Here is a 19,116-nt window from a genome sequence, read left to right as displayed (position 1 = left end):
GCGGTGCTAAACTGTTGAGCCACCCGGGCTGCCCATCACCAATCCTTTTAACCTAGAAATTTCACTCCTATATTTATTCAAGAGAAATGAAAATAAATCCCACAAAAATACCTGTGCAAATATATTCATAGCAGCATTATTTATAATGGCCCCAAACTGGAAAAGACCCAAATTACCATCAATAGAATGACTAAATAAGCTGTTATGTTCATATGAAACAGTACTCAGCAATATAAAAAAAGAACTGCTCCACTCACCAAAAGAACCTAAACACCAGACGTATACACTATGATCCACTTATATGAAGTTCTAGTACAGTTAAAACCATGAAGGAAAATCAAAACAGTGGTTTCCTCTTAGGGGTGAGGTGGGGATTTTCTAGGGCATTTTGTGAGGTGATGGAAATATACTGTATCTTAGGGGTGTGTGTTAACGTGGGTGCATCTGTTTATCAAAAAAATGTACAGTTTAGATTACTGCATTTAAGTGAATGTAAATTTACTTTTGAAAGATCAAATGGAGGGGTAAGAAGTAGGTACACATGAAAATGGCAGCAGGTGAAACCACGTGATGGGTATTTTAACTTTGCACAAGTTTGGGATTTTCCATAATATAAATGAGGGAAAATGGGCCAGGAGCCAGAAAGATTTGGGTTGGAATCTTACTCTCATCCCTCTAGCTGCAAGGCAACAGCCATGAACCTCTATTTTCAATGACTGTAAATAAGAAGAAGGATTTTAATCCCATTTTAGGACAAGTAAGGATTAGAACTCCTATGCTTTGTGAAGGAGGGAGAGAAAGCTGCTTAACCAATTCAGTCAGTCTGGAGAGTGGCAGGTTCCAGAACAGTAGAAAACTGGACTAATGGAGCACCTGGGTGACTTAGTTAAATGTGTGCCTTTGGCTCAGGTCATGATTCCAGGGTCTTGGATTGAGTGCTGCTGAGCAGGGAGGGAGCCTGCTTCTCCCTCTGCCTGCCACTCCTCCTGCTTGTGTTCACATGTTCTGTCAAATAAAATCAAGAAAGAAAGGAAGAAGGAAGGAAAGAAAAGAAAGAAGAAAGAAAAAAAAGAAAGAAAAGAAAAAAAGGGAGGGAAGGAAGGAAGGAAGGAAAGGAAGGAGAGAACTGGATTAATGATGGCAAAGTGGGGTTAGGCTCAGTAACCCTAACCCAGTAGGCATTTGAAATCCACTAGATACTGTTCTATTTCAATCCAAATATCAGGTTTCATATCAATTATTTTCAAATACTGCAAGATACATAGATGAATGATAAACAGGTTATCATTCCCGCTAGGTTCCCGCTAGGATTATCAGTCCAAATCTGTAACCACAAGAAGACAATGAATGGAGTGGACTAAATGAAGACAGGGTCCCACGGCTCTTAATTAGGGAGCAGGTGAGGGTGAACATTGTAAATCACTGATTAGAGGGTTCTGTCGGCCCAAACCAAAAGGGAGGATGGCAATATAAACGGGCGGTGGTAAGGGCACCCAGTAGGGTAAGAATCCATAGAATTTGGTGGCAGGATAGGAAAAAGTTCTCAGGAAGACGGAGTTAGGAAAACTAGTCCTTAGACTTTGCCTAATTAACTTCTCATTCTCAAATCTTAAAAGATTCATCTCCTTGGGGAGCTCCTTGACCACCTCTTCCTCCCCAGGTTTAGATCCGATGGTCTTTTTATACTTTCGCACGACCCTATTTTGTTACTTCAAAATACTTGTTACAGTTCACTACTGTTCACTACCAGTTCTCATTAAGTTCTATGAGAGAGGGTCGGTCTGGTTTTTCCCTCCACTATCTTCCAGGTGCCAAGTTTAGTGCCTGGGATAAAATAATACATGCTCAATATTTGAATAATTCTTACAAAAAAAAAAAAAGGAAATTAAAACTACTTAGGAATTAAAGACAGAATATTACACTATCCTGAGGACTGTTGATAAAGCTATTCTCAGAGGGGACACTCACAGCCTAAGTTCTTTTATTAAATTTATTTTCTCAGAGATTTTATGTATTTTAGAGCAAGCATGCCCCAGTGAGCAGGGGGTGAGGAGCAGAGAGGGAGGGAGAGGGAAAGGGAGACAACCTCCAGTGGACTCGGTCACTGGGCACAGAGCCCCAGCCTAGGGACTCCATCCTGCCACTGAGATCATGACCTGAGCTGACACCAAGAGACGGGCTCAACCCAATGAGCCACTTAAACACCCCTAAGTCCTTTTATTTTTCAATAAAGGACTGAACATTCTATTCAAGAAATGAAAGTAACTTGAATCACAATCACTAGAAGTAACCTTTGGAAAAAGGCCAATAAAATCGACAAGAGACAAGACCCAATTTTCAGAATGTGATAGGACAACAGATAAATTTAAAATGTGATTATTCTATACAACTCTAGCCAAGTGTATTAAGGCATTGCAGTTAAATGGGCATTTTAAAATCTTTTTTTTTTTAAAGATTTTATTTATTCATGACAGGCACACAAACACAGAGGTAGAGACCTAGGCACAGGGAGAAGCAGGGTCCCTGCGGGGAGCCCGACGCAGAACTCGATCCCAGGACCGGAGGGTCACTCCCTGGGCCCGAGGCAGACGCTCCACCGCGGAGCTCCCCAGGCGCCCCCTAAAGGGCATTTTTCAGCGATTAAAAGGCCCAACATGGATTCAAAACCAAGAAAATCCGACTAGTGTACTAACCATGGGGATAGAGGGTTCATTACACTGCCCACTCTTGCGTATTTCGGTTTTCAAAATAAATCTTTGCAAATAGCTTGCGAGAAGTAACGCTTCCCGCCTCTGCGGCCAGGGCGCCTTTGCTCCGCACGCACGTAACCACCCCGGCCCGCGGCCCGCGCCCCGGAGGAGCCCCGGACCCCGAGGAGCCTTGGACCCGGGAGGAGCCCCAACGACCCGGGAGGAGGCCCAGACCCAGGAGGTGCCCCGCCAACCCGGGAGGAGGCCCAAACCCAGGAGGAGCCCCGCCGACCTGGGAGGAGCCCCAGCCCCAGGAGAAGGCCCTGACCCGGGAGGAGGCCCGCAGACCTGGGAGGAGGCCGAGACCCCAGAGGAGCCCCGCCGACCTGGGAGGAGCCCCGGCCCCGGGAGGAGGCTCGCCGACCCGGGAGAAGGCCCTGACCCGGGAGGAGGCCCGGACCCGGGAGGAGGCTCGCCGACCCGGGAGAAGGCCCTGACCCGGGAGGAGGCCCGGACCCGGGAGGAGGCCCGCAGACCTGGGAGGAGGCCGGGACCCCAGAGGAGCCCCGCCGACCTGGGAGGAGCCCCGGCCCCGGGAGGAGGCTCGCCGACCCGGGAGAAGGCCCTGACCCGGGAGGAGGCCCGGACCCAGGAGGAGGCCCAGACCCAGGAGGAGACCCGGACCCAGGAGAAGCCCCACCAACCCGGGAGGAGCCCCACCAACCTGGGAGGAGGCCCGCAGACCCGGGAGGAGGCCCGCAGACCCTGGAGGAGGCCCGCAGACCTGGGAGGAGGCCGGGACCCCAGAGGAGCCCCGCCGACCCGGGAGGAGCCCCGGCCCCGGGAGGAGGTCCGCCAACCCCGGAGGAGGCCCAGACCCAGTAGGAGCCCCGCCAAGCCGGGAGGAGCCCCGGCCCCGGGAGGAGGCCCGGACCCGGGAGGAGCCCCGGCCCCGGGAGGAGGTCCGCCAACCCCGGAGGAGGCCCAGACCCAGTAGGAGCCCCGCCAAGCCGGGAGGAGGCACGGACCCAGGAGGAGGCCCGCAGACCTGGGAGGAGCCCCGGCCCCGGGAGGAGCCCCTGACTCCAGAGGAGGTCCGGACCACGGAGGGGCCCCGCCGACCCGGGAGGAGGCCCCGTCCCCAGAGGCGCCCGGGACCCGGGAGGATCCGCCCCGCCCCGCCCCGGGAGGAACCCCGCGCCCCGCCCCGGGCGGAACCCCGCCCCGCCCCGCCCCGGGAGCCGCCGCCGGCCGAGCACCGGGCCCGCAGCGCACGGACGCTCGGGGTGCGCACGCAGAACCCAGGCCCCGGGCCCACGCGCCTGCGCAGGTCCCCCCACCCCGGGGGCGGCGAGCCGGGGGGCCGGGCTAGGGGCGGGCGCTGACGTGCCGCGGCGCCGTGGGGCGCTGGGGGGCGGGGCCGGGGCCGCCGAGGCTGCGCTCGCCCGGGGCGCGGGGCGCGGGGCGCGCGGACTCTCCGGGGCGGCGCGGGGCGGCGGGAGGGGTCGCGGCGGCGGCGGCGGGACGCCGGCGGGTCCCGGGGCTGCAGGGCCGCGGCGGGCGGGGCCATGGCGTGGCTTGCGGACCGCATGCGGGGCCACGGGCGCATCGCCGCTGGGCTCCTGCTCAACCTGCTGGTGTCCATTTGCATCGTGTTCCTCAACAAATGGATCTACGTGCACCACGGCTTCCCCAACATGAGCCTGACGCTGGTGCACTTCGTGGTCACCTGGCTGGGCCTGTACGTCTGCCAGAAGCTGGACGTCTTCGCCCCCAAAAGTCTGCCGCCCTCCAAGCTCGTCCTCCTGGCGCTCAGCTTCTGCGGCTTCGTGGTCTTCACCAACCTGTCTCTGCAGAACAACACCGTAGGCACGTACCAGCTGGCCAAGGCCATGACCACGCCGGTCATCCTAGTCATCCAGAGCCTCTGCTACCACAAAACCTTCTCTGCCAAAGTGCAGCTCACGCTGGTGAGTAGCTCCAGCCCCGCACGGCGCCCCCTGCCGGCCCAGCGCGGCCCGGCGGCCTCCCCGAGGGCTTGCAGCCGCGAGCTCCCCCCCCGCCGCGCCCGGGAGGTTGCAGCCTGCAGCCGGGAGCCATCCCTCCGCCCCGGGGGCTTGCAGCCGGGAGCCCCCCCGCCCCCGGGAGGTTGCAGCCTGCAGCCGGGAGCCATCCCTCCGCCCCGGGGGCTTGCAGCCGGGAGCCCCCCCGCCCCCGGGAGGTTGCAGCCTCGAGGCGCGCGCCCCGCTCTTGCCCGTCGTCTCCAGGTCCCTAAGGGCGTCATCGCCCGTGACCACGTTTTAACTTGGGGCTTATTGGGGGGCGAGCTGGAAACCCGCCGTCCGGCCCTCCTGTCGGGCTCGGCCCCGGAGGGAGTGCCTGCGTGAGCTTTAGCATCTCCGGTTTGCTGGAGACCCTTAAGTGCCGCGGGTAAGAAGAGAAGGCTGCGTCTCGTTCCGCAGTTCAGCGGCTCGGAAGAGCTGCAAAAACCCTGAAAACCGGCCCTCCTTTGGCCCAGGGGAACTGCACTCCTGTAGCGTCCTCGGTGACGGTTCAGCGTGAAATCACTTCTCCGAAGGGATCTGCAGCCACATACTGTAGGGGTCTTCTCCTGCCTTTCAGTAAAAGGAGGTGATCATTTTAGCACCCCAGAACTTAGAGTAGTTAAGATTTGCAGCACTTAAGTTCTTAATGCTTCTGTTACACGTTTCATGCCTGTAGGTTTATTTAGACACTAGTTAGAAGAGGCTGTGCTTGCAGGGCCTATGCATTTGTTGCCAATTGCAATGCCCTGGCTCAGTATTTTACCCAGTATTTTAAATAAAATTAGACATGAACATAGAGAATTAACGTATTTTTACTTTAAGAAGATTGGCTTAACAGTGTCTTTCAAATGGGGGGGGGGACACCCCATTTATAGAGGTTCATATTTCCCAGTGATGTTTTTATGATTGACCTTGTAAGACAACATGAAAGGAATGCTAAATTTATGTTTCATGAATTGAATCTGAACAACATTTGCCTCTTTTTCTTTACAGATTCCTATAACCTTAGGTGTAATCCTAAATTCTTATTACGATGTGAAGTTTAATTTCCTTGGAATGGTGTTTGCTGCTCTTGGTGTTTTAGTTACATCCCTTTATCAAGTGGTTGGTAATTTCTTTTTTTTTTCTCTCTCTCTCTCTCTATGTGCCTTTTTAGCAGATTTCATAAATTTTGAAGCTGTGTCCCAAGGTTTAGAAAATACAGTATAGAGACAATAGACTGTTGGGAAGAAAGCGTAATTGCGTAAATTGTCTGACTCGAGGTGCAGAGAAGAAAGGAGACAGAGAAACGTGGGTGTGTGATGCTCACCAAATACCTCCCTACCTGTTGTAAGTGTAAAATGCCCATGCTTCCCAGTCTGAGTTTGGAGTAATGCTATATTATTATTATCTGGGAAATCTTTACAGAATGAGTTGTAAGACATTGTACTTGAGCCCGAGATCATTGGTTAAATTTATGATTTACTCTTTAACTATAAGATGGCTGTGAAGGAGCGAGTGCATTTCCAAAATTTGAACGCACAAAGGAAAATTTCAGATTTATAAACCTTTGCCTCAGAAAATATGCTGCTATTACAACTTCTATGTCAGCTTCCAGTGATTTCTCTCTACACATATTGTACAGCGATGGGTATTTCACTTCTTGTGCTGTAGTAGCACAGTGCCTTGCCGATTGCAAGCACTCATTAAAAATTTGTGCATGGATCCACTTAACTCATTACCATAAAATCTCTACGAGTATGGTTTTTTTTGTTTGTTTCTTACAGAGTGGGGAAAAAATAACTCGGTGTAGGGTGCAGTGAGACAGTATTTTCTCTATACTGAAAACCTTGGACTGGAAATTCTGGGTGTGCCTGCTTGGGAAGTCAGCCAAAATGTGTAACCAATTTTCCTTTTTTCACAAATATCTAGCTTATAAACTAAGGGTTTCTTGTCATGAATGTTATGAGTTTAATAATGCAGCCTTAGCATCTGAAACTTTCTCTAGTACTGATCACTTCAGAAACATTGTTATGTAGGGACAGCTGGGTGGCTCAGTGGTTCAGCATCTGCCTTCGGCTCAGGGCATGATCCTGGGGTCCTGCATGGGGCCCCCTTCAGGGAGCCTGCTTCTCCCTCTGCCTGTGTCTTTGCCTCTCTCTGTGTCTCTCATGAATAGATAAATAAAATCTAAAAAAAAAAAAAAAGAAAGAAAAGAAACATTGTTATAAACATTCTGGGGTTGAGTACATTTTTATTTTTTTTTATTTTTTTTTTTAAGATTTTATTTATTTATTTATGAGAGACACAGGGAGAGAGAGAGAGACAGACACAGACAGAGTACATTTTTAAGTGTCAAGAAGCAGCCTAAATAAGAGACCGGTGTCATGAAAGGTCGGAGCACCCACTCAGTGCTGTCATTTGGCTCCAAGAGATTCTCTTGAAGAAAATCTCTTCATTACTGCAGAGAGTAATCAGAGGAAGCTCAGCTTTGTGCTTTAAGGTTGTACTTAGGTGTATTTCAGCGGGTTTAGATTTTCTTACTAGATATAGTAAGCGAACATTCCTAGTTGTCTTTTTTGCTAAACAGAATTTTTTTGTTTGGCCCAGTAGGGATTAAATGTTGATTCAGACTAGCAAAAAGTTTTATTGGAACATCAGAATTTCTTGTATCCCTTCCACATAATTTCATTTCAGAGTATTCATGGTCCTTGCCAATATGAGCATGTTTGTTCCCACAAGTCTCAAAATTGCTATACATTAGAATCAAAGGATTCTGTATCCCTCAGGTTCCTATTCGAAGCAGGATTGGCCAAGGAATGATTGTGGACAAACTAATAGGCAGAGTTTTCTATTATTAGTAAACAGTAAAAGTACTGTTAAGGAATAGGTATAGTCCCCCAAAAGTTCATTTTTAAAAAGTTGTATTTTCCCATTGTATCCAGGTGTAATTTCTCAGTTACTTCTCATACTGCTAAGGCATTAGAAAGAGTTAAAAGATGAGTGAGCCAGTATTAGGTGTTTAATTGTAGAAGGTCGGTTGACTCAGTTATTCATTCATTCATTCAGCAGACATTTCTTCCGCTTGGTGCTCGGCCTTGAAGATATGAAGATGGAAACCAGTTACAATCCAGCTTTGTAGAAACACACGAAGATGCTGAGCACAAGCACTATAGCTCAGGGGATGAGGAAGGTTTGAGGAACACCGGAGAGCGGCGGTTTCGTAGTGGGGGTGGAGGATAAGACTCTATGGAAAAGTCCGTTTTAATGGAAGGGCCCACAGGAATTTGCTGTGTGGAGAAATACAGCAGAGGCCTGTCTGCAGGGATGTGAGAAACCACAGGGCATTTGGGGAGAACTTGATTTATCTGGTGAGATCTAGTTGCTTTGTGGCGGCCGAGGCTTGGAGAGGGTGAGACCGGGTGGCACAGTCCTGATCATGTCAAGGACTGGGCTCCTCATTGTGCAGGCCCAGGAGAGGGCTGGGGACAGGAGAGGCCCCAGATGAACCGGTGTCGGGAGGAGTGAGTGAGACCTGGGGGAAGGGTGGAGGGGGAGCACCTGGGAGGCACTGAGGTAGGGGACAGCATTGGGCCAGGAGCGCGCAGCCTGGGGTGGTGTGTGTGTGTGTTCAGGTAGGAGTCCTGGGGTCTAGCTCAGCAGGGAGCCCACTGCTCCTGTGCGCTCTAAAATAGATAAAACTTAAAAAAAAAAAAAAAAAAAAAAAAAAAACCAAAAACAAAATAGAGCCCAGAAATCTTTCAGAGAAGGAATTAGTGGGATGGGCCAAATGTGGAGGGAGGAAAGTTAGGGGGCCCCGTCCTTGGGGGAGCCGGTGCCTCATTTTGGGAGCAACACTGCCATAGCGAATTTGGGGGAGTGAGAACCGAGTCGGGTTTGAACAGTCCCTGCCGGTCGTGCAGGCTGGAGAAGTTTGGGATGAAGGTGCCCAGACGGCAGGTGGGTGCCCTGGGCATCAGGTGGGCACCCCAGATGGGGTGGGCACCCCGGGTGGCGGGGGGCATGATGTCAGTCACGGAGCTAAAAGAAAAAGGCCAGGCGTCGACCTTGGAAACAGTAAGCCAGGGTCGGTGATGGGGCGCCTCCTGCCCGAGCCCCTGCAGAACCCCCCAGCCGCTGCCCCGGCACCAGCCCCCTTCCAGGCAGTTCCCCGCGGGAGATGCGCAGCTGCGAGGGGGCGGGGGGGGGGGCAGCCTGGGGCGCCCCCCCACCCCGTCCCTGTCCATGGCGGGGGCACCTAGTTACCCGCTGATGCTGCTGCCCCATCCTGCTCAGCCGCCCACCCAGCTCTTCAAAGCCACCTTTCTGGTCAAATTTGCAAAATATGTTGAGAACTGATGGGACTTGAGGTTTGGCGGTGTTCGTGAATAGTCTTTTTAAATTTTTAATTGATATTTTAAAAAAGATTTTATTTATTTATAAATGAGAGACACAGAGAGAGAGAGGCAGAGACCCAGGCAGAGGGAAAAGCAGGCTCCATGCAGGGAGCCCGATGCAGGACTCAAACCCGTGCCCTGGGGTCACGCCCTGGGCCCAAGGCAGGTGCCCAACTGCTGAGCCACCCAGGTGTCCCCCCTTTTTTTTAATTTTTAAAAAAGATTTTATTTGTTTATTTTAGAGAGAGAAAGAGCATGAGCGGGGCGGGATGGGAGGGGGGTGAGACGAGGAGGGGGCAAGCAGGCTGGGGGGTGGGGGGCACTGGACCTGGGCTGGATCCCACCACCCGGAGATCCTGACCTGAGCCGAGATCAAGGGTTGGGTGCTTAACAGGCTGGGCCACCCAGATGCCCTCTGAATGATGGAGTCTTTTCAAAGGGTTTGTGGTTATCAGATTTCTTCGAGTGTGTTGGGGGAGGATTATCCACGGAAAAATGACTCATGAAGAAGAAAATGCCTCTGCCATCCATCGGGTTTTCCAAGGTGAATGAAAGGCCTCATGCTGGTCTGGCCGCCGTGGGCAGCCTCCTGGGGTAGCTGAGGCTCCCTCCCCACTTAGTCGGCCCTGCCCACCCTGTACCTTCTGTTTTTGGAGGGGGGCAGTTTTAGAAAGAAATGAAATCTGGCCCGCATCTCTGCTCCTGCTCACCACCTAAATTCCCATCCCCATCCCCTTTGCCCGAGATCCCAGGTACCTGTGGGCCCAGGTGTGAATGCACTGACCGGCCCCATTTCCTAGGGTCAGCAAGGAGCAGAGGTGGTGGTGGTTTTCTTTCTCTTTCTTTATAACTGAGAGGAAAATAGATGGTCATACACTGAGTTTATAAAGCTCCTTTCATCCAAGGTGCTTAAAGGACATTCATATATATTATTGATCCTTTTTTAAAATTGATCTCTAGAGTCTTGTAGAATAATTAGGCCTGTCCTCTTCCGCCAACGCTGCCCCACATTCCCACCCTTGTGACTAGGGTCATATCTTTTGTTTACCCCTGATGCAATTTTTTTTTCCTACCTAACTTGTCTCCTTGTTTCCAGTGGGTAGGAGCCAAACAGCATGAATTGCAAGTGAACTCGATGCAGCTGCTGTACTACCAGGCCCCCATGTCCTCCGCCATGCTGTTGGTCGTCGTGCCCTTCTTTGAGCCATTGTTGGGAGAAGGAGGGATATTTGGGCCCTGGTCAGCTTCTGCCTTGGTAAGTCCTCGTTGCTTTGCGGTCTAAGAAACAAGAGAGTCGGGGTCCCCGGGGAGGCTCCGTGGGTGAAGCGTCGGCCTTGGGCTCAGGTCATGATCCCAGGGTCCTGGGATCGGGCCTGGTGTCGGGCTCCCTGCTCAGCGAGGAGCCTGCCCCTCTTCCTGCTTGTGCTCTGTCTCTCTTTCTCTCTCTCTCAAATAAATAAATAAATAAGCGTCTTAAAAAATTATCTTTAGAAAAATAAAAACAAGAGAATCATCCCTCCACTCTTGGTGCAATTTTTAGTTTTTAGAGCACAATCTCAGATCCAGTCTCACATTTAATCTTCATAATTACCCTTTAAGGGAGGCAAGCTAAGGATTGTTTTTTAGATGAAGAGACTGAGGCTCAGTGTGTGTGTGTGTGTGTGCGCGCGCGTGCGCACGCGATTTTATATACGTGGAATCATATATATACTGTTTTCATCACAGTCCCCCCCCCCCCCACCCGCACACACACACACATTCAACATTTCATTCCCCTGCCTCTGCCGCTGGAGGTAAGTCATTCTAGTGTGTGTTCTTGTGGTTTTTTTTTTCCTCCGTGCTATCTGTATCCACATGAACCATGCATGCACATACACGTGTATATATGTAAATTAAACATTTGTTTCTTCGACAAAAGTGGGATTGGAACATACATAATTTTCTGCATCTTGCTTTTCTCGCTTAAAATCTCATGAAAAAAAAAATCTCATGAAAATCTCACCGACACCTTCTGTTCGGTGTCCGTGTAATAGATCTGGTTCTTGACCCCTGTGAACAGTGTTGCAGTAAACATCCTAATGCGGATGCCCTCCGGAGCTGTACTTTTCTTTCCTTTGGAATAGAGTCCTGAGAGTAGAATTGCCAGATCAAAGGGAAGTGTACTTTGGGGACTTTTTAAGTTACAAAGTATAATCCACCTACTTAGTGAAGGAATTTCTGCTTCCCACAACTTTAGCCTTTGGAACACAGTCCATAGAAAAGGCCTGTTTCTTGGTGGTGTCAGTTTTTCAGACTTACATAATTCTTACTCCATTCCAAGAACGACTCCAACACTTTGCCAGTGTTGACTTTAATTTAATCCTCATAACAACTTTATTAGGTGGATACCATTATTATCCTTATATTTAATAGGATCCAGGAGGAGGAGACTGAGGGACAGAATTAAGACCCCACAGCCAGGGAGCAGAGCCAGAGCCCGAGTCCAGGCCTGCTGCCTCTGAAACCCCTAGATTCTGAAGTTCTCTGCGGTGCCGCCTCTGAGCCGAATGCTGGCCGCTTCAGATTCAGATACTGGGGTATATAACTTTTTTTCCACAGTAGAAACCACTTGACTGACTCTCATAATATTTCCTCTTAATGTTACAAAAGTTCTAGCTGTCTTGGTTACTCAGTCTTCAAACGCTTTAGCTTAGATGCTTTACACTAGAAGGAGAGAGCTTTATGCGATAAATTCAAAAAAGAGAAAAGCACCAGGAAGGCCCCCCAAAAATTCAGAGGAACTAAGAACATTGCAGTCTGAGGCCACTGAATAAGAAAAAGTCACCTTCGTTCCTTAATGTCCCTAGAGGGCATCATGCCTCAAAGTAGAGCACGTAATTGGGTTTTCAGTGACGTGCCGAGTCGTCAAGAAGTACGCGAGTAGCATTCTATCAATTCAATAAAATTAACAATGGTATATTTGTAGAAATCAGTTTTTTAAGTCTTTTTTTTTTAAGTCTTTTTTTTAAGAGGTTTTATTTATCCATGAGAGACACAGAGAGAGGCAGAGACACAGGCAGAGGGAGAAGCGGGCTCCCTGCGGGGAACCCAATGTGGGACCCGATCCGAGGACCCCAGGATCACACCCTGAGCCGAAGACAGCTACTCAGCTGCTGAGCCCCCAGGTGCCCCTAGTTTTTTACGTCTTTAATGAACAAAGGTATGTTAGTTGAAAATATAAAGGACCTCACTGTTGTAAAACAAACGAGGTATTACTGTTTTTACCTAAGTGGGACACAAATCAGCTCCTTTAGCCCCCCTCTGACTTCGATAATCTAAAAGCTGTGATAAAACCTTCCAGACAGAAGGAATCTTCAAATGTGATACATTTTCTTTAATTCTATAGAATTTAAATTTTTTTCTTTTTAAAGAAAAATATTTATTTATTTGAGAGAGAGAGTGAGTGAGCAGAGGGAGGGGCAGGAGGAGAGGGAGCAGCAGACCCCCAATTCGCTGACTGAGCCACCCAGGTGCCCCCAGAATTTAAATTTCTTAATAATTCAAATCATAACTGATATTTTATCTAAATTCTCTTAGAAGTAGGAAATGACTTTATACATTTTTAAGTAAAACAGCAGGGAAGGTTTGGACAGAGTGTGCTTGCAGTGGACCAGCCACTTTGTCCTCCATCCTCAGCCAAGTCGGTTTCTCCGTGACCCATGCACACGCCATGTGCTTTCCTGCCTCCATGGTTTGCCTCCATGGAGCCTTTTAGGCTCCTACTGTTTCCTTTCCTGACAACCCTACCCCTCCTTCTCTCTCTAACCTGTGCATACATAGAAGATCCAAACACGCCTAGCCCGAACCCCAAATGACATTTCCTACCTAGAGATTGATAAAAAAAAAAAAAAAACCTGTTGTGTGCTTGCCTGTTCTCAAGGCAGTACTCAAGACTTGTATCCAATTCCTGACCTCACTCTGGCTCACGTGGTTAAGAGGTACTCTATCAGAGTGGGTTACGATCAGGGCCTCTAGAATTAGGCTACCCTGGGCTTAAATCTCAGCCGTACCCCTTACAGCTGTGTGATCTAAGGCAAATTGCTTTTTGCTCTGCTCGTCTGTAAGAAAGAAAAAAAAAAAAAAAGATAATATTTTACTACCTCATGGGTGTTTGTGAGGATTAAATAAGTTAATGTACATAAAACATTTCAGACAGTTCTTGGCATGTAATAAGTACTATGTACGTGCAAGCTGTGGTTATCATGATTTTTAGTATGTCCTCAAGTGGTTTTGAAGCTCTTTGAGGACAAGACTCCACTCTGTTCCTCCGAAGGTGTGGCCTAGCTTTATAGATACCCAGTGAATCCCCATTGATGTAACTTAAGTAAGAATAAATATGAGCAATTCATAGAAAAACATCTGGAAGGAATTGTGCAATGGTATTAACGGCGATGGGTGATTAGGATTTTAAAGAGTCCTTATATTATTTTTGCTTATTACCTTTATTTTCTGATCTGTCTTTATGGGCTATGCATTACTTTTATAATTAGAAAATTATCACAAAATAACTTTTCTTCAGATAGATAAGAAAAATGAACCTGAAAATTCAGTCTCTGATATCAGGATATTATTGGAGAATATTCCATTGCATTTTGTAGACAAAATGACATTCCTGAATACTATTCATTCTGTTCTTTTACCCTCAATTCCTGCTGTCCCCCAAATTGAAACTTTGAAACTCTTGTTCTTAAGCGTTGTTATTTAAGTTTTTAGGAATGCCTAAGGAAATGTATTTTTACTTGATGACCATACTGATCGCAACTGCTGCACATTAATGATTCTTTGGGTTTGTTCGTAGCTTATGGTGCTGCTCTCTGGAGTGATAGCTTTCATGGTGAACTTATCAATTTATTGGATCATTGGGAACACGTCACCAGTCACGTATCCTTTTCCTAGTAACTCACAAATGCAGTCTTTCTATTTTCCCAAACTCTGTCACATGTATTTCCTTCTGGGAGTCTTGCACTTACCTAATTTTGTGGCCTAAATGGAGTACGTTGGCTGATCTTCAGTCTTTTCCTCTATCTTCCCACACTCGACTCTATGGAAAGTTAAACGTGAGCCAGGGAAATGGGTTCGTTTTCTGTCTCATGAATGCTTTTTTAGTCTCTTATGCAGTAAGCGATCTTTTCCCGTGTCGAAATCAACACGGAACACCGATCCTGGCACACAGTGGAGTTAAATAGATACTTGTTGAGTGGATAATGGAGCGGATGCTTCTCAGTCTCTATGGTGATACAGGAGAGGTACAGCTAGTCCGAAAACAGAAGACAATTTCAGACTTTCAAATCTGACTTTCAGATAATGTTTTTGTACTTATTTGGGTATGGCCGTGCCTGTTTTTCTCAGTATTACTTCTAATCAAGAAATGAAATCAGGCCTTAAAGGTCTGAATCGTTTTTTACATTTTTGCTTGTTATTCTGTTTCTCTTCTTGTTTCGCTCTGCCTCCACTCTTAAGCAAAGGCAGAGAAGGATTTCCCCAAATCAGAGAGGTGATTTAGCAACATTATATCCGAGTGTGCTGATTTACTTAAATGAGTGAACTCCCAGATGTCAGCTGCGGTAAAAAAAAGCAGCATATTTGCCAACTATCAACAAGTACCAACAACAGTTATATTTATTTTTTTTTAACAAACCAACACTTAATAAATGTTTATTTTGCACCAGGCACTGTTGGAAGCAAACACCTAAGGTGTGTTAGGCATCAAACCCTCAGAGTAGCTCCGTGAGGTAAATTCTATCATTTTGTTTTGCAGAGGAGTTAGTGGAGGTGCAGAGAGGTTAAGTAAAGCACTTCCGGTCACATGGCAGAGATGTGTAGTGTCCTGATTTGAACCCAGGTGGTGGTCTCAGAGCTTGTGCACCATGCTGCGGAATGGAGGCATCCAGTGACGTGCCCTGATTAAGAACATTCACTCACTCAACATATATTGAACACCCACTATAAGCCATGCATTGACTTAACAGGTATTTACGTGAGGACTCTCCACTGTACATGGGGCACTGGAGATACACTGGGGAACCACAGGCAAAAACCCTTGCTCCCACAGGTTTCAGCAAGTTGCAGCGCTGGTGAGAGACTAGAAACAAGAAAAAAGTTAAAATATGCAGTGTTAGGTAGCTTTGAGCGCCGAGGAGAAAAAGCGAAGCAGGAAAGTGGATAGGAAATGTTGGGGACTGGGTGGAAACTTGAGAGAGGGTGACCAGGAGGGCATCCACAGCAAGGGGGCTTCTGAGTGAGGACCTGGAGGAAATGCAGGTTGGCACGAAGGGCAGTCCTGGCAGGGGGCGCAGTGGTGAGGCCCCGAGGAGCAAGGGAGGCTTGTGCTGCAGCAGGACGAGTGCAGGGGGGAGATCGTGGGGTTCTGAGCGGTTGGGGCACGGGCCAGCCAGGCTCCCCCCTACCTCCGGCCATTCCTCTGGGTGAGATGGGGGGCCCGCGCCTGCAGCCGGGAACAAGGTGATGTCACCCGTGTGGCACTGGGGCCAGTCCGGGCCGCGGGGTTGAGAACGGGCCGAGGCAGCGTCCTTGAGCCTCAGCGCTGTGGACCTGGCGGGCTGGGCGGCCCCCTGGGCAGGGGCCTGCCCGCACCCCCGAGGATGTCAGAGCATCCCCGCGGCCCCGGGCGCCCCTTCTCCGGATCAGGACGGCCGGGAAGGTATCGGACCTTGTTGGTGGCACAGTCCCCCTGGCGGAGACCCCTGCACCAGAAGAGCGGGGAGAAGAAGGCACCCCCGAGGGGAGCGTGGCCTGGGTACCGCGAGGCGCCGTCGGGGTCCGGGCGCGCCTTCGAGCATTGCCGGCAGCGCTGGCTCGTGGGCCGGAGGGAAGGGAGAGGAAACGGGGTGGCTCCCGGGTGCAGGGCCGGAGGTTGGCGGGGGTTCCAGGGACAGCCGGGGTCCCCGGGGGGGCGGGGGACTGCGGCTGGCAGGCCAAGGGGGCGGGGGTTGGGGGGCGCGGGGGGAGCGGAGAGGAACAGGGCAGCTGGGAATACCGGGTATGCGCTGCCCCTTTTGGGTTCTATATAATACACTGTGGGGTTTTTGCTTTTTGCCCCGAATTTCCCTTCCCTCGAGGATGCGCCTCTTCCAGGGACCGTGAGCTACTCGGGAAGGGCGCCGCGAGCGCAGGCGGGCGGGCGGCGGCGGGTGTGCGCCCGGGGCCGGTCCTCGGGGGTCGCGTCCCCCTGGTCTCCGCGGGGGGCGCCCGTCCCGTGGTCACGGCCCCCGTTCCCTGCCCTCCTGGCGGCCCCGCAGCCGCGGCCCCGCGGCGTCGAGGCGCAGGTGGGCGTCCAGGCGCGGGGGGGCGCGGCGCGGGGCCGCGGACACCTGGAGCCGGAGCCGCTTCCAGTCAACGTCACTGGAGGAGGAGCCGGGCGCCCGTCGGACCCCGGGAAAGCAGTGACGTCATAATTTATTTGGAAAAAAGCCACCCTACGTCAAGTGTGGGAAGAGCCCTGAAGGAGCGCCCTGCGTTCAGCGGTGCGCGGTGCCGGTGCGCGGCGGCTGCGGGCCGGAGCCTCGGGGGCGGGGGGGGCGGGGGGCGCCTGCGGGCCGCGGTGCAGGGAAAGGGGGCGCTACGGCGGGCTACGGACGCTGGGAAAGGGGGCGCTACGGCGGGCTACGGACGCTGGGAAAGGGGGCGCTACGGCGGGCTACGGACGCTGGGAAAGGGGGCGCTACGGCGCGCGGGACGCTGGCAGGGAGCGCACCGGGCGTGTCGTGGGTGCTCGTGGGTGCTCGGCCTCGCTCGCCCCTTCCCCGTCGCCCTCCCAAGCGGAGGCGCCCTGGGGGGCGGGGGGGGTGCCCTGGGGGGTGGGGGCACCCTGGGAGGCGAGGGGCACGCCCTGGGCGGTTGGGGGGCTCCCTGGGGGCCAGGGGGCGCCCTAGAGGGCGAGGGGCACGCCCTGGGCGGTTGGAGGGGTGCCCTGGGGGGCGGGGGGCGTCCTGGGGCGCTTGCCTGGAGCCCGCGGTTGGTGGGTGCCGCGCGGCCCCGCTGCCAAGGGACTGTACTGGAGGTAGCCCGGGAGGGCAGGTGGTTAATCGCCGCAGAGCATCTTCTCCGTCCAGCCCTGGAGCATAGCCCCCCCTTAGCTCTTCTTGGGGGGCGGGGGGGCGGAGACAGAAGGTAGTTGAGGCGGTTTCCTGTCCCTCCCACTGAGAAAACGAAGATCCAGCCGGACTGAGGTTCTTCTTTCCTCCATGGGGGAGGGGCGGGGGCAGATTGGGTGTGTGCTTCCCGCAGTCCTGGAAGCCTCGGGAAGGCCTGGGAAGGCCTCGTGCGGGTGCCAGAGTATGACATCTGGCTGGCTTCCCTTCTCCGTGTGTGGGGGTGTGGACCTCACAGTCTAGCTTGTTGGGTTTGGTTTTGTTTTTGTTTTATTTCTCTCTCTTTTTTTTTTTTTTGGATCCTTAGCCAAAAACCTCAGCTATAACATGTTTGGACACTTCAAGTTCTGCATCACTTTGTTTGGAGGATATGTTTTATTTAAAGATCCACTGTCAGTTAATCAGGGTCTTGGCATCTTGTGCACGTTATTTGGCATCCTCGCCTATACCCATTTTAAACTCAGTGAACAGGAAGGAAGTAAGAGTAAATTGGTACAGCGTCCTTAGTTGGGTTTTGGTGGAGAAGAGAAAGCCACCCCCAAGAAGAAGAAAAGCGTTAAGTGTGCAAGTTACTTTCAAAGAAGGAAGAAGTCCTATCGTTACTTTCGAAGGAAAGAAGTCATATCGCAGAATTCGTTGGATGATGGTGTGCAAGGAGTAACACAAAGGAAACTATCCGCGAACATGACTTTCTCATTTAGAGTCCCCCTCAAACAGTGGCTCGTGCTTCTTTGCAAAGATGGATTATGTGAAGCCTAGAGGATGGTTTGGTTATGACCAAATGAAATACATGAAATTAAAGTTCTGTAAGTGACAAAGGACTCCAGATCACCATCCTCCAAAATATGTCGTGGTTTGTAAGTGTTCATACCCCGCTAAGGAAGGCCAGGGAGGACTCCTCTCCTGGCTCGTAGGTGGCCCCCAGGGTGAGCTCTTTTGTCATTTCAACCAAAGCGTTCAAGCCAGAATTTAAATCTGGCATTTCTGTTTTATTTTTTTTTTTAATTTTTTTTTTAAATTTTTATTTATTTATGATAGTCACACACACACAGATTGAGAGAGAGAGAGAGAGAGAGAGGCAGAGACATAGGCAGAGGGAGAAGCAGGCTCCATACACCGGGAGCCCGACGTAGGATTCGATCCCGGGTCTCCAGGATCGCGCCCTGGGCCAAAGGCAGGCGCCAAACTGCTGCGCCACCCAGGGATCCCTAATAACTATTGGCATTTCTGTTTTAGCTGGTTTAGTATAACTTCTTGCTTCTTGCACTTACAGAAATGAAATGTCATTTATGGAAAGCAGGGTGTAGGAAAGAAGCCCAGAAGACCAAATCCAATTCTAAAAGCACCATATTTCTTTTTTTTTTTTTTTTAAAGCACCGTATTTCCAGTAGAAAATTGATACTAGAAGTTACACGTTCTCCAGAAGACTACAGTTGTTACAGGTACACTCATGTTTCTGAGCTCTCAGGGACCTCTAGAAACTGGATACGACATTAAAAAAACAAAAATTGCTCCATGTTTCAAAGAGAAGGCTGGGCAGCCCAGGTGGCTTAGCAGTTTAGCGCCTGCCTTCGGCCCAGGGCCTGATCCTGGAGACCCAGGATCGAGTCCCACGTCAGGCTCCCTGCATGGAGCCTGCTTCTCCCTCTGTCTGTGTCTCTGCCTCTCTCTGTGTGTGTCTCATGAATAAATAAAATCTTTAATAAATAAGTAAAATCTGATTTAAAAAGAACACAAAGAGAAGGCTGTGGATGGAGTAGAGCAGGTGTCTTGTTCCCTTCTCCAGCTTTTTGAGCATTTCCTGTTGGTGATTTCTTAGCAGCACCTCTCTGCTGTCACCCCCTACCTCCCTCAT

At 50.6% G+C, this 19,116-nt stretch overlaps 2 protein-coding genes across 3 annotated transcripts; both read left to right on the top strand.

Annotated features, from left to right (window-relative positions):
• The first annotated feature begins 326 nt into the window (after nt 1–326).
• On the top strand, nt 327–3,687 carry LOC121491784 (proline-rich protein 2-like). The gene is made up of 2 exons (XM_041756954.1): nt 327–362; nt 2,767–3,687. The coding sequence occupies exons 1-2, from the start codon at nt 327–329 to the stop codon at nt 3,685–3,687; spliced, it is 957 nt and encodes a 318-aa protein (XP_041612888.1).
• Nucleotides 3,688–4,174: 487 nt separating this feature from the next.
• Nucleotides 4,175–18,875, top strand: SLC35E3 (solute carrier family 35 member E3). Of its 2 annotated transcripts, XM_041756329.1 has the most exons (5): nt 4,175–4,660; nt 5,729–5,839; nt 10,208–10,366; nt 13,949–14,031; nt 17,582–18,353. In XM_041756329.1, the coding sequence occupies exons 1-5, from the start codon at nt 4,259–4,261 to the stop codon at nt 17,766–17,768; spliced, it is 942 nt and encodes a 313-aa protein (XP_041612263.1). In that variant the 5' UTR covers nt 4,175–4,258; the 3' UTR covers nt 17,769–18,353. The 2 variants fall into 2 exon arrangements, with proteins under 2 accessions (XP_041612263.1, XP_041612264.1); XM_041756330.1 differs by lacking the exons at nt 13,949–14,031; nt 17,582–18,353 and adding an exon at nt 18,636–18,875.
• Nucleotides 18,876–19,116: the final 241 nt, after the last annotated feature.

Source organism: Vulpes lagopus, chromosome 5 (genome assembly GCF_018345385.1).
Source record: "Vulpes lagopus strain Blue_001 chromosome 5, ASM1834538v1, whole genome shotgun sequence".
In the NCBI taxonomy this organism is placed as follows: domain Eukaryota; kingdom Metazoa; phylum Chordata; class Mammalia; order Carnivora; family Canidae; genus Vulpes; species Vulpes lagopus.
The sequence above is the reverse complement of the archived record's forward strand: the minus strand, read 5'-3'. Positions and strand labels throughout refer to the sequence as shown.